The sequence below is a fragment of the Littorina saxatilis genome, linkage group LG6, assembly GCF_037325665.1.
Source record: "Littorina saxatilis isolate snail1 linkage group LG6, US_GU_Lsax_2.0, whole genome shotgun sequence".
Taxonomy (NCBI): Eukaryota; Metazoa; Mollusca; class Gastropoda; order Littorinimorpha; family Littorinidae; genus Littorina; species Littorina saxatilis.
The window spans coordinates 13,575,801-13,591,080 of NC_090250.1; the positions used below are offsets into that span (position 1 = coordinate 13,575,801).

General features: G+C 41.8%; 1 protein-coding gene across 1 annotated transcript in view; it reads left to right on the forward strand.

Annotated features, from left to right (window-relative positions):
• Positions 1-14,634, forward strand: part of LOC138969680 (chromodomain Y-like protein) — a 30,149-nt gene extending 15,515 nt beyond the window's left edge. The window contains exons 4-9 of the mRNA XM_070342538.1: positions 44-174; positions 2,521-2,621; positions 4,534-4,593; positions 7,642-7,688; positions 14,142-14,196; positions 14,605-14,634. Coding sequence (XP_070198639.1) covers positions 44-174; positions 2,521-2,621; positions 4,534-4,593; positions 7,642-7,688; positions 14,142-14,196; positions 14,605-14,634 — 424 coding nt within the window. The remainder of the gene's footprint in view (positions 1-43; positions 175-2,520; positions 2,622-4,533; positions 4,594-7,641; positions 7,689-14,141; positions 14,197-14,604) is intronic.
• The last annotated feature ends 646 nt before the right edge of the window (positions 14,635-15,280 follow it).

Genomic DNA, 15,280 nt, shown 5'->3' on the forward strand with positions numbered 1-15,280 from the left:
GCAAGACCATAAAAGCAGCAACAAACTATTTATTATGTTGCAGGAGACCAACAATGGTCTTGTCGAATGGAGATTTGAAAGAAAGATTGCATGACATGAAAGGGCTCCTAAGCAACATCGCAGAGGGGTCCGTGGTCACAGAACGACGCAAATCTTACCAACAAGGTTCAAGGCGTAAGTTGCTCTTTTAGTTTTACAAGACTATCTCAATGTTTTTTCTTTGTGACCATGCACCATATTTTACTTGTTTGCATATTATTTTCTTCAGGAATGTTCCTGACATTTTGGTTGGTTACCATTTTAAAGTTGTTCCTATAATGTGGGTTTTTCCCCCCGCGGGTTAGGGGGAAAAATCTACCCGATGCTCCCCAGCATGTCGTAAGAGGCGACTAACGGATTCTCATTTTACCCTTGTTAAATGTTTCTTGTATAGAGTATAGTCGATGTTTGTAAAGATTTTAGTCAAGCAGTATGTAAGAAATGTTAAGTCCTTTGTACTGGAAACTTGCATTCTCCCAGTAAGGTAATATATTGTACTTCGTTGCAAGCCCCTGGAGCAATTTTTTTATTAGTGCTTTTGTGAACAACAGGGCCTAGCATTGTAAGCCGTTTGGCTTACTTTACGCCGAAATAACATCTCCAGTACGCGGAACTCGATTTGGTGTACGCCGAAATGCAAAAACCTGTTATTCCCAAACGGTAAACCCAAACAGTCCCAGCTTTCGTTTTGTGCGCCTTTCGGTTCAATTCTCAATCGGTTTGATAGTTTGCTTGAGCACGGTACTTCCTCTGGAATCGCGCGAGCATGCTTTGTGCCGGTGTTTTGTGGCTCTAGACTTGAAATAATGTCTCGAAGCGACATTGTTGAACGTGGTCAACCATTCAGTGACAAAGAATCCAGGTATTCCTGGAAGTGGGAATGGCTGGATTTCGTTCCGAAGGCGGAAGGCAAGTCAGAAAAAGTAATGTGCCGATACGGACTATGGCTCCGAAAGGTTGCTATTTCTGGCAAAGCATACTGTCAATTGTGCCGGAAAGAAATAGGTTACGCGAACAAGGGCTTCGCTGCTATCACAGGCCACTGAAACGCAGATGTTGGTGAAGGCATAATTTAGTTGCTCAATCTTCTTTGGGGGGGGGGGGGGGGGGGGTCATTTTAGGTAAAAAAATCTGCAGATCCCCGCCTTTGTAAGCTGAACTCACTTTTTCCAATGCTAGGCCCTGGAACAAGAAACAATTAACAAGTGGCTCTATCCCTTTCCCGTCGCGATATAACCTTGAACGGTTGAAAACGACGTTAAACACCAAATAAAGAAAGAAAGAAATATGGGTTTTGAAATACAACTTTTGCGATTTTGCACACTCCTTTATAAGACCTGTATGTTGCTTTTTACTTTTAGAGTTCCAAGACCCACAACAGTAGTCAGTAACTCATGCCTGAACAAATGTGAAAACATTTTCCAGAACAATATTTCCAGATCTTTTGCTTGTGACTGAAACTGACCACGATGGTGTGATGAAAATGTACTACCAAAAGAAATCAGAGAGCTGGGGGTGGTGTTGGTATAGTTTATTATGGTACGCATTGTTGTGTTTCGGTGCAATTTGTGTTTACTGAAGTACAGTTAAACTTGTTCGTTGGGTTCACGGAAAATGGTGATTCCTGTTTAACAATTACTGCCCACAAGATATCTGGGTTGTCTTCTAAAATAAATGGGTTTGCAAATCGGAAGATGTTATCATTGTTAATTTATTGACTCACATGCGAAGTCTATGTACTCACCCGAGTCGTCCGGACGTCCGTCCGGAAAACTTTAACGTTGGATATTTCTTGGACACTATTCAGTCTATCAGTACCAAATTTGACAAGGCCCCAAAAAACATATATAGCATCTTGACCTTGCTTCAAGGTCAAGGTCGCAGGGGCCATAAATGTTGCCTAAAAAACAGCTATTTTTCACATTTTCTCTGAAGTTTTTGAGATTCAATACCTCACCTATATATGATATATAGGGCAAAGTAAGCCCCATCTTTTGATACCAGTTTGGTTTACCTTGCTTCAAGGTCAAGGTCACAGGAGCTCTTCAAAGTTGGATTGTATACATATTTTGAAGTGACCTTGACCCTGAACTATGGAAGATAACTGTTTCAAACTTAAAAATTATGTGGGGCACATGTTATGCTTTCATCATGAGACACATTTGGTCACATATGATCAAGGTCAAGGTCACTTTGACCCTTATGAAATGTGACCAAAATAAGGTAGTAAACCACTAAAAGTGACCATATCTCATGGTAGAAAGAGCCAATAAGCACCATTGTACTTCCTATGTCTTGAATTAACAGCTTTGTGTTGCATGACCTTGGATGACCTTGACCTTGGGTCAAGGTCACATGTATTTTGGTAGGAAAAATGTGTAAAGCATGTGAGTCGTATGGGCTTTGCCCTTCTTGTTTTATGATTCTATGAAGTTTCCTTTTCGTGACTGGAAACTTTGCATGTGCATTTTTTTTTTGCAGGCTCGTTTGACATTGACAATGGGCTGGCGCTGCTGCCAGATGACCAAGAACACGTCATGATGGACACACTGATGTCTATGTTCCCTATGCTGGCTTTAAAGGTATGCTTTTATTGCAGTGTGATACATGAATCGGGGCATTGCTTTATATTTTGAACTTAAAGGAGCCAGCTAATCAAAATGATTAATTTGTGGTAAGGCATTAATGTTGAAGCAATAATACACTTGAATTATATTATTCTTGAAAGTTTGGGCGAAAAATATTCCTAGAAATACGTTTATGTTATTGATAAGCATCGGCTAAAGTTTCTTCTACTACTTACAGATCTAAAAAAATAATGTTTTCTTTATACATGATCAAAAATTGACAGTGGAAGATAAATTTCTGCTAATTAGAGACTGAAAGCTTGGATTTTTTTTATCTGCCACGGTTTTTTCAGTGCATTAGAAAATGATTTATATGCAGAAATTAGAGTTATGTCATTTTGTTCTCAAGTGTGAAGTTATGTCATTTTTTTTCTCTCTAGTTTGCACGTTTTTTTTCACTTTTTATGGCGTTGGAGAATAAGATAAACAAGAGGCGAAGCCTTCAAGGCTCACGTAAGAAATCGACAAACAGTAACACAAACTCAATCACTTCGTCACACATACAAGGGCCGGACCAAGTTCGTTTGAGGGGGGGGGGGGGGGGGGATCCAACTGAAGGCAGGGGTCCAAAGTCCACTTCATTTTTTCCTCTGAGAGGTACATTGGATGGCCGGGGGGGGGGGGGGGGGGGGTCCGGAACCCCAGGAACCCCCCCCCCCCCCCCCCCCCCCCCCCCCCCCCCCCCCCCCAGATCCGGCCTTGCATACACACACACACAGTAAGCGGCATAGGTGACACTGTGCAAGAAAGCGAGACTCTAGATCTAGATCTGAATGGCCGATTTCAAAGAAAAAACTAGTCTCGGCCCGCTCAAAACTAACAATGACCGAGACTTTCAGTAATTCCTTCGACGGGCGCTGTGGCGTGGTGGTAAGACGTCGGTGGGTTAAGTGTGGAGATTTTTCCGATCTCCCAGGTCAACTTATGTGCAGACCTGCTAGTGGCTTATCCCCCTTCGTGTGTACACGCAAGCACAAGACCAAGTGCGCACGGAAAAGATCCTGTAATCCATGTCCGAGTTCGGTGGGTTATAGAAACACGAAAATACCCAGCATGCTTCCTCCGAAAGCGGCGTATGGCTGCCTTAATGGCGGGGTAAAAACGGCCATACACGTAAAATTCCACTCGTGCAAAAACACGAGTGTACGTGGGAGTTTCAGTTCACGAACGCAGAAGAAGAAGAAGAAGAAGTAATTCCTTCGCGTGACGTCTAACCCTCTTACGTCATAATGTGACGTCTTCAAATGTTGTGACGTCTTCAAATGTTAAAGTTTCTACCACAGACATACATACATACGCACGCACGCACGCACGCACAGACAGACAAAAGTTAGCATCGCATAGGCTACACTTACGTGAGCCAAAAAGGGTAACTTGAGTTGCTAGAGACTAAGAGAGCGACTTTGCTCTTCCACTTTTCAATGTTGGAGATTTTTTATATGAAATCAACAGGCATGGTTGCAAGATTTTAAAGAAATCTGTGCCAACTGAAAATGAAAATAACATTCACGTAAATTTTTTATGTTAACATTTTGTGATGTTTTGTAAGGTGATTAATGGCTTGGTGCAGTGGGTTGAGGTCCCATTTGTATAGCTTTGGATGAAAACTGAAGAGTTAAAAGATATTTTACCCTTGAAAACCTGTATTAATGCATTATAATTACACACACAGATGGTTGGCTTCCTACTCTACTTGCATTATGGGCAGAAGGAGAGCGAGTTTATCAGTGGGCTCAATACTGTGTATCGTGTCTTTAATAATGAATTATTTGTACATGCACATAGATATAATGTCATCAAGAACCACCATGGAACACTTATGGAAATGTCTTTCATTCTTTGAATACCATTTTTTTTTTCTTCTCAGAATATGGACTTCATCGTGAGAGTGCTCCTGCCAGAAGCAATTTTCACCATTTACTCGCAGGTACGTTTATCTTTTTCCAGCAGTGCATATTGATGGTATTATTTTACTTCCGTCAGCTTGATTATGCATTCTTCATGCACATTTGCAAGTATTGGTCTTATGCTATTGTCAGTTTTTGGCTCACCTGCGTAATCAGTGAGTCTATGTAATGAGGAGTGTTAGGCCGTCAGGCTGGCTGTCCGAAGAGAAAAACTTTAACGTTGGGGTTTTCTCTGACATTATTGCAGCAGGAGCTTCGAAACTTCGCACACTTCTACACTACTCTCATAAAAAACTTCACAGATGCGTTTGAGTGCAGATCTTTCTGATGAGGCTGTTGATCGTAAAACCAATTACCCCCCGCGGGTTAGGGGAAGTCCCATATTGGTTGGGACTAGAAAGAATTTACCCGATGCTACCCAGCATGTCGTAAGAGGCGACTAACGGTTCTGTTTCTTCTCTTCTTTTGTCTTATTTCTGCCTTACCAGTCCTTTCACCTATATTTCCTTCCAAGAAAACTCTCCCTACTATTCCCTGCAGTTTTCCAATTCTTTTCTTGTTGTCTTATTTCTACCTGACTGGATCCATCACCTTTATTTCACTTACCAAAAGTCTTCTTTTCCACATCCTTATTTCTCTGCACCCCGCATGTCGTATGAGGCGACTAACGGATTCTGTTTCTCCTTTAACCCTTGTTAAGTGGTTCTTGTATAGAATATAATCAATGTTTGTAAAGATTTTAGTCAAGCAGTATGTAAGAAATGTTTAGTCCTTTGTACTGGAAACTTGCATTCTCCCAGTAAGGTCATATATTGTACTACGTTGCAAGCCCCTGGAGCAATTTTTTGATTAGTGCTTTTGTGAACAAGAAACACTTAACAAGTGACTCTATCCCATCTCCACCCTTCCCCTATCCCATCTCCCCCTTTCCCTCGTCGCGATATAACCTTCGTGGTTGAAAACGACGTTAAACACCAAATAAAGAAAGAAAGAAAGTAAAACCAATTATATGACTGGAAAGGCCGTTTATTCCCCTAACTTATTCAGAAAACAGATTGAGTTTACATGACGTAGTGTTGATACAGTGGAACCTACAACACAGACACCCCCCAAAATCAAATTCGCAAAATCAATGTTCCCGCGATAAAATCGACAACAAATCAGAACAACTAAATCGAAACATGGTTAGCATGTCATTAGACGGAACTATCACATCTGCACTCAAAACAGGAAGCACAATGCTGCAATGTAGGGCCACCTGAGCTCAGAAACTGACATTTAATCATCTCTTTCTCTCTCTATCTCTCTCTCTCTCTCTCTCTCTCTCTCTCTCTCTCTCTCTCTCTCTCTCTCTCTCTCTCTCTCTCTCTCTCTCTTTTCTGAAGGGGGGTCCTGGGCCCCCTTAGCCCTGGACCTGGGACCCCCACTTCCTCCCTTTTAACAATTCTCGAATCACAGCGGTCGCGACTGTATTGACATTGAATGTACTCGATTAAGAATAACTTGTTCTCTGTTTCCATTTTACTTGCACCCCAAGAACAAGCAGATGATCCTGCATGATTGACTGGGCACCATGGAAAAAAATTATTGAATTGTAACAGGGGTGTGCAAATTTAAAAATAAACAACTCACCCACGGGTTAGTAGAATCTCATTTCCAGCTCACCCGGGAAAAAAATAGGTAACCCACTCCAACTTTTCTTATTTTGTCTTTGAAGTTTCACACACAGAAACATTGGATTATAAGTCACTGAAAGGTAGCATCTGCCGACGACCAGTCTGTCCGAACTAAACAACGCCATGGTTGTTTTTTAGTGGCCCGAAATAAATTAGGGAGCGCTTTCTCATTGGTCAAAATGTAAAACTAAACTAAGGGATGTAACTCACATCGTTGAAGCAGACGACATTTTCGAACACGATCAATACTTCAGAAAAAATGCCTTAGAAACAGTACTTACCGTTTGGGCTTTGGTTTGGGCTTTGTTTTCATTATGAACAAGAGGCGAAGCCTTCAAGGCTCACGTAAGAAATAGACAAACAGTAACACAAACTCACTACACGAAGCTTCGCAAAGTCTTAATACCAAAAACCCGCAGCTACGGCGTGGTACTTTGACCCCAACATCGCTTCTCAAGTATTGACATGCGAAGCTTCGCCGTAGCTCGCAACTAAGTTGGGTTTTTTTGTAAGAAGAGTGCTTTTCGATTCAAGATGGACGACGAAATCAGACTCAATACCATAGTGAAGAATGCATTTATCGACTTTGGTTGACCCAAAGTACAAGAACTAACCTCCTACCTGTATTATTTCATACTGCGATGCATTGACATGTCGAATGAAACTCGAAATCCCAGCGCTCACGCCAACTGGTCCCGGCCGTGCTCAGTCAACGAAATAGAACACATACAATTAACTTACATCATCATCAAGTACGTAAGTACAATTTGTGACGTAAAGTACTCAGAAAGAAGCACACCACGCGCTGGTCGAGACTACGTGCATGCGCTTTCTGACTAATAAGATTTGAGACGCCAAGACATGAAAAGAAAAAGATAACTTGCCTTCCAACTAGTCTCGGCCCGCTCAAAACCGAGACTCTCAGTAATTCCTTCGCGTGACGTCTAACCCTCTTACGCCATAATGTGACGTCTTCAAATGACGAAATGTTAAAGTTTCTACCACAGACATACACACGCACAAACGCACAGACAAAGTTACGATCGCATAGGCTACACTTACGTGAGCCAAAAACAAGGGGCACTGTATTTTGGCCATTCATTTTAGTAAGGAATTCAGTTGGCATTTGAAGCTCTATCTTGAGTTTTGTTTGTGACATTTTTAGCTAACCCACGGGAATGCTACTCAAAGACCTCAGCTAACCCGGATAATTTTTAACTCCCCACGGGTTAGTGGATTTGCACACCCCTGTTGTAAACAATATGTGCCATTCTTACTCTTCATCAAGCAAAATTGAACTAAATACATTTGGTTTGAAGTTAGCCTGAGTTGTACAAACCACAATTTATCCTTATGTATGTATGTATACATTATTACTATTGTTTTTTCAAGGTTACATCAGAAGCGCTGGAAGACATGCCAGAAAGGACACAAAACAGGTGAGTAGATGGAAAGTGTCTGGCTTTGAGTGTGTCTTGTAAAGGAGTTGTACTCTTACAAAGTTACACTTACACTGTATTTGCATGGGGAAGTACATGCATGTACAGACCTGGGAACCCATATGATTTCGGCGTATTTTGTCCGCCTGATATAGGGGCGGGGATATAGCTCAGTTGGTAGCGCGCTGGATTTGTATTCAGTTGGCCGCTGTCAGCGTGAGTTCGATCCCAGGTTCGGCGGAAATTTATTTCAGAGTCAACTTTGTGTGCAGACTCTCTTCGGTGTCCGAACCCTCCCCCCGTGTACACTACATTGGGTGTGCACGTTAAATATCCCACAATTGACAAAAGGGTCTTTCCTGGCAAAATTGCTTAGGCACAGTTAATAATTGTCTACCTATACCCGTGTGACTTGGAATAATAGGCCGTGAAAGGTAAATATGCGCCGAAATGGCTGCAATCTACTGGCCGTATAAAATTTCATCTCACACGGCATCACTGCAGAGCGCCTAGAACTGTACCCACGGAATATGCGCGATATAAGCGTCATTGATTGATTGATTGATTGATTGTCTAAAATACGATCAGCACGGTCGGTGGAAAATAAATACGATCAAACAAATTCAAAGACTACTTTTCTTCACAATCGTAACTTACAGGCAAGAGAATCTTCCACCGTTTGGCGGAAATCCGCCTTTTTGGTGAGCCCCAGGGTCATTTCTGAGATCGGTGTAAATCCGTTGAGAAATTTTTTTTTTTGGAGGGGGGTACTTTCATCCGCGTAACAGCTTCCATCGGCGATAGTTTATTCTCAATTGACGTATTATTTGGACTGAATGTTGCTTGTACGAAATTTGCCGAGTAGAACCCAAGGATGATAAGAATGCTGTCGGAAACAGCCGAGCAAGTGGTGTTATGCTTGTTCCGGAATTTGCTGAAGATTTCCGAGCGCTTTCTTTGTTTTTACGGATCGTGCAGTTTCTAGACCACCATGCATCGACGAATTACGAAAAGCGATAAGGCCCTTGCGGCCGAAATCGACTCAAGTGTGAAAAACAAATGGAATTTTGGTTGGCTTGAGGAGAGAGTGAAGACTTCGATCTGGTTGACGAAAGGCAAAGTCTAAAACAAACACACAGTGGAGCTCTCTGTTAACGATTTTGAACACATTGGTGAGAAGTTACTGCAGCTTCAAGTGCACTGTTTTGTAAAGTTATGGTGTCTCCTGGTGCACGTTTTAGGTGTGGAAAATACAAAAAACCCTCAGCTTCAGGGGGCAACGCCTATGGCAGCCCCCGCATTATTTTCCTCCTTTTTGATGATTTCCGGTTCCCATGCCTGAACTTAAACCATTCCCAGGGATGGGATTTCTTCCGTCCAGGAAGAATTTGGCAACTTTTTTTTTATATACCTTGTTTTGTTCATCCCTGGCAGCTGTTGTTTACCAATGTGGTTGTGCCAGGTCAGCCACCTTTTACCATGTCCCAGACCGATTTCAATAACTTAAGGTGGCAGCAATGTCATGTCATTTGGGGGAATGGGGCATCTTAGTTGCCATCTATTTGAAAACTCAGCTCACCCACATCTTTATATACCCCTCTTGCAGGTATTCAGAGACCTTCAGTGGTGTGGGGTAGAGAAAACTTGCATTCCTGATCTATGAACCAGTGGTATTTAGCTTCTGATACATTGAGTCCTTAAGAAAGTTAGCAAGTGAGACAAACTTAATTGAAACATATTTCTCTTTTAATTCAAGCTATAATTCAACAATCATTTTAGAATATAACTCCTGAAATGATGAATTGAAAAGCAGCATCTGTGTATAGCATTAGCAAGGGATATAACTCCAGGGGTTTCTGTTTTTGTCTAAACCTTCTTGTTTAACCTGAGCAGTTAGCCCTTTTGAAGGTGTTCAATTGAAACAAACTGACTTGAAACTTGTTTCTCATTTGGTTCAAGCTATGGTTCAACAATTATTTGAGAATATACCACCTGCAATGATAAAATCATAAGCTACAAGTACAAGTAAAAATGTGTAATACAAGGGAGGTGACTGATATTTCCTGTGTTTGCCTAACTTTTTGTTAGCATGGCGATTTTCCTTCAATGCAGTAAACATGTTTTAAATCAAAGACAAAACTAGGTGATGAAATACCTTCAAGTTTACAAGATTTTTAAATTTTGTGCAGCTCCTATTTTAAGTTTTTGTTTAAGAAAGGAGAGGCTTCTAAAAACCCTTCTTGAAATTTGTTTACCACTTGTTTTTGAAGACCCCCCTAGCAAGAGTGATGCAACCAAACACCTTCAACTCCAAGTATAGAGGTTTTTGATTTTGTGCATTCACACACCCACCCCCCCCCCCCCCTCCTCCTCCAAAAAAATTTTTGTATGCTGTTTTCTGTTTTAAAGCCCCAAGTTTTCAAGTACATGTATAGAGGTTTTTGATTTTGTGCCCCACCCCTCATAAATTTTGTTTTTTTAAATGAGTGTGATGTTTTTAGTTTTAAAGCCAGGAGAGGCTCAAATAGCACCTTGAATTATTAAAATTCATTTTCAGCTGGTTACAAATACCTTCAAGTTTACAAGATTTATATATTATGCATCTCTAAAAAGCTTGTTTGTTCTAAAATTTAGAGTTAGGAGAGGCCACCTAAACCCTCCCTATAATGCTAAAATTCATTTTCGGCTGGGGGGCGCTGCCCCCCTAGACCCCCAAGGGCGCTGCCCCTGCACCCCGCCGGAGCCTTAGCGGCCCCTGGACCCCGGCCTTCCAAAATGTTCAGTCCTGCCAACATTTTGGGCTCCCACCCATGCAATCCAGTATTTGGGAGGTTTAAATGATGTGTGGAGTACACTAATTTTTCTGAAAATACGCCAAGTTTCTTTGAGAATGCTACAAGTGCAAAACAGGGGGTCCCAGGTCTGCATGTACCATTTAAGACAATCTAGCTGGATTGTTGTTTGTTTGCTATGCACCCTCGAAGAGATGTGCATATTGCTTTTGGTTTGACTGTGTCTGTCAATATGTTCCCTTGAAAAAAGAAAGTACGTGCTATGCAAAATACAGAGCAAACCTACCTACCCTTACGATTTGGGCATAATTTACGACGAATTTTATTCCAAATTACGCTTTCCGCGATGGAAATACGATTTTTATGAAATACGATTTTTCGCATTTCGTCCTGATATAAATCCGATTCGTATTTTTGCTCTCGCCGAGCTTTGTGAGCTTTGTCGGATGAGACATTGGAGAGTCTGCTCCTCCTGAAATCAAGATCAGGAACCTTCGGCACCAGGCAGTACAGCCAAGCAGAACTTGGCAGATTTAAGTCATGCTATTACAAGTATTTGAAAAGCCCTCTACCTCCAAATAAACTCTATGCTCATTCAGCAAACTCTTGATTACACAAATGATGGAGCGCTGGTTATGTGCGAGGCCGATTTCTCCAGATGTGTGACCACTGTGCACATGACATATTTTGCTTTCGTCATCCTGGATCGATTCGTTCCAATCAGTATAGTTTCCCAGTGATGTGTTCTAGGGTCGTTTTGACTGACGTCACAATTTGAGAAAATCAATGAAACTTTTATTTTTGCGAAGCAACTGAATATGAACAGAAAATGTGCAGAAGAATGTTTGTGTCCTGCAAGATTTTATGAACAACTTTCTCCGTTCGGACAAAAATGAGGATGTCTACAGGCAAGGTAGTGTCATATTCTTTATTTGGGTTCTTCTTTTAGTCACACCCACTGATGGCCGTTACTTTTGGCAACGAAAAACTACTCTTTCTACCACCAGATTACTCTTTTTGGCTGGGCTCATTACTCCTTGTAATTTTTGGGGTAGGCAGGTCTGAGTGCTCTTAGCCTACGGTATGTATCTCAGGCTTGGGGTGCATTCCGTGCATTCCTTGTTTTTTTTTAATTTGTTATTTACTTCTGTCTTACTTCTTACTTACTGACATAACTTAATGATAGGAAGACCAGCTCATTATATTAATTAGCATTATTCATGATGGTATGATATTGCATGAAGGTGCATTTTGCCTTGCATGAACTTTCAATTCACTTTTCCAGTAATAATGTTATGTTATATGAAGTCTTATATCGCGCGCGTATCTCCAGACTCGGACTCAAGGCGCAGGGATCTATTTATGCCGTGTGAGATGGAATTTTTTACACAATACATCACGCATTCACATCGACCAGCAGATCGCAGCCATTTTGGCGCATATCCTACTTTTCACGGCCTAGCTATTATTCCAAGTCACACGGGTATTTTGGTGGACATTTTTGAGTCACTTGAGAAAAAGTGACTCTATGTAATCGGTCAGTGTTAGTCTGTCCGGACGGCCGGCCGGCCGGCCGGCCGGCCGTCCGTAGACACCACCTTAACGTTGGACTTTTCTCGGAAACTATCAAAGCGATCGGGCTCATATTTTGTTTAGTCGTGACCTCCAATGACCTCTACACTTTAACGATGGTTTCGTTGACCTTTGACCTTTTTCAAGGTCACAGGTCAGCGTCAAAGGAAAAATTAGACATTTTATATCTTTGACAAAGTTCATCGGATGTGATTGAAACTTTGTAGGATTATTCTTTACATCAAAGTATTTACATCTGTAGCCTTTTACGAAGGTTATCAGAAAAACAAGGGAGATAACTAGCCTTTTCTGTTCGTCAACACACAACTTAACGTTGGGCTTTTCTCGGAAACTATAAAAGTGAGCGGGCTCAAATTTTATGTGAACGTGACTCATTGTGTTGTGAATAGCAATTAAATTACATATCTTATCCCGACTCACATCTAGCATTAACCTCTGGTTTAAGTGCCGGGACGCTGAACTACGCTTCACCCCTTAAGGGGAAGTAACCCTAAAAAAGAACAGCCTAGACCCCGTAAACTGGGTCACAGGTCAAGGCCATACCGTCACGTGACTGAGCACGCGAGACCGCCGCCGCCATATTGGAATACTTCACTCTTTCCTCAGCGGTCCTAGCGCTAGGACGTTGTTCTCTCGAGCTACGCATTTTGGCTTTCAGCCTCATATAATATTCAGAACTGCGAAAGTGACTCGATCGAGCGTTTGCTCTTCTTGTTTATCTATGCCTATACAATTTTGCCAGGAATGACCCTTTTGTCAATCGTGGGATCTTTAACGTGCACACCCCAATGTAGTGTACACGAAGGGACCTCGGTTTTTCGTCTCATCCGAAAGACTAGCACTTGAACCCACCACCTAGGTTAGGAAAGAGGGGAAGAAAATTGCTAACGCCCTGACCCAGGGTCGAACTCGCTTCCGAGCGCAAATGCGTTACCACTCGGCCACCCAGTCCTGTGATCTGATTGTTTTAAATTTATGTAAAAACAAAGTGCAAATGGCACAAAAATGACCTTCAAGGGTAAAGCTCTAAAGTCGGTTATTAACTTCGACAAGATTTGAACGTCTTTTGTAGGCTTTACAAAAAGCAGACCTGTTTACCAGTACGATTTGGGCGTATTTTGTACGCCAAATTATTATTGGTACGCAAATACGCAACACACGCACAAAATACGCATAAGAAACAGTTTAGAATACGTTTTCCGTTGTTGGTGTGCTGATTACGGAATGGTACAACTGATACCGGTTTCGGTCGAAGGGAGATAACCATGACAGCGAGTCTTCAGCTGTGGAAACCTTGTTCAGTTGTTGGCATGTGCGATCGTCTGGACAATCATGGCAAAATGAAGCGGACAAATGTGCCAGTTTCGGATGACTGTACCAAGTCTAAACAGCAGAAGCAGCAGATTTTCTTGGAGAAATATAAGAAAGAGCTACCAGGAATTGTGGAGTCTACTATGGGAAAAAGTCATGCACACTGCAAGTATTGTAAATCAGATTTCTCCGTTGCCCATGCTGGGAAATATGACATCGAACGACACTGTGCAGTTCCAAAACTTACCTGGACAAGGTTGCTGCCAAGGAATTATGAAGTTCATTCCCGCAAAGCAAATCCTGCCAGAAGAAAAGGCTGTAGTCCGCGCTGAAGCAATGTTGAGATGATTGTGAAAATGAACTTGCCACTGTCAACCGCAGATGTTATTTTACGAACTTCATCTTTTTATTATCAATCTGTTTGGAAGACACTGGTTATTATGATAATGCTATAAACTGACAGGTAAATAAAATTGTTTTATTCCTGTTGTATTCGAAGGAGTTAAATTCTGAAGGTGTTCACAAGACATGCTATTCTTACACAAACACGTTTGCACCCACGCGTACATTTTCCCCAGCCCATATGGCTTTGCTTGCAAAGTACACCAACTTTTTGAAAAATACACTCAACTTTTTGGGAAAGTACTCTTGCCTCGGGTTTAGGGTAAACAGGTCTGAAAAAGGCGGTTTTTGGTCATTGGGGAATATGCGTACAGTTTGACTTTGTTTTCTTTATGTGCTCTTTTGACTGTTTCAGTGGAGATGACTTTTCTGAAGAAAATTCGTCAACCGGGGATGAATGGATACCAGAGGTATGTATATTAACCCTTAGGCTGGTTGTTGCGACATATGTCGCGCTACTTTACGTATATGGTCACCTGGTTGTCACGACATGTCGCGCTACTGTTTGGTCGGTTCCGATTACCTCCCATGGATGCGAAAACCTATATGACCGTTTTTCTTTATTTTTCTCTCTGTTAATTCACCAGTGGCTATGTAACATGTGTTACAGAATTGCACCTGTGTAAGGGTTAATTTCCAACAGTAAAGAAATGCACATTTGTTTTCATTGTGACCAAAATGTCTCACCAACTCACACGTAATAACAGGATTGGATTCAATTGTTCCAATGCTCATTTAAAGTGCCCAGACCCAGTGTTTGAAGATGAAAAATGCTTTATGCTGTTCCTTTTTGAATGCATCGTGTTTCTTTGTTATAGATAAACTGTTCACCGGCACGGTTGGCCTAGTGGTATGGCGTCCGCCCCGTGATCGGGAGGTCGTGGGTTCGAACCCCGGCCGGGTCATACCTAAGACTTTAAAATTGGCAATCTAGTGGCTGCTCCGCCTGGCGTCTGGCATTATGGGGTTAGTGCTAGGACTGGTTGGTCCGGTGTCAGAATAATGTGACTGGGTGAGACATGAAGCCTGTGCTGCGACTTCTGTCTTGTGTGTGGCGCACGTTATATGTCAAAGCAGCACCGCCCTGATATGGCCCTTCGTGGTCGGCTGGGCGTTAAACAAACAAACAAACAAATAAACTGTTCGATTTGTGTGAATCTACCGCACCTCAGTAATTTCTTCCAAAGTATGGAAGTGAAGAGTTTAGATGTTTACGACTCTGGTCTCTTTCCTGAGAGAGTGAGTGTATGACCATATAAGGGATTGTTTACATTTCCCTAAAGTTGGACATTTTGGGAGAATTTTCAAAAAGCTTCATTTAGGGATGTCGGCAATTAATTTTGCTTCAGCTACAGGGTTAAGCATTCTAAGGTCCAGTAAGTGTTTTCAAAAATATGAAAAAAGCGATGTATTTTCTAAATTTTACATTTTTGAGTCACTTGAGAAAATGTGACTCTATGTAATCGGTCAGTGTTAGTCTGTCCGGCCGGCCGG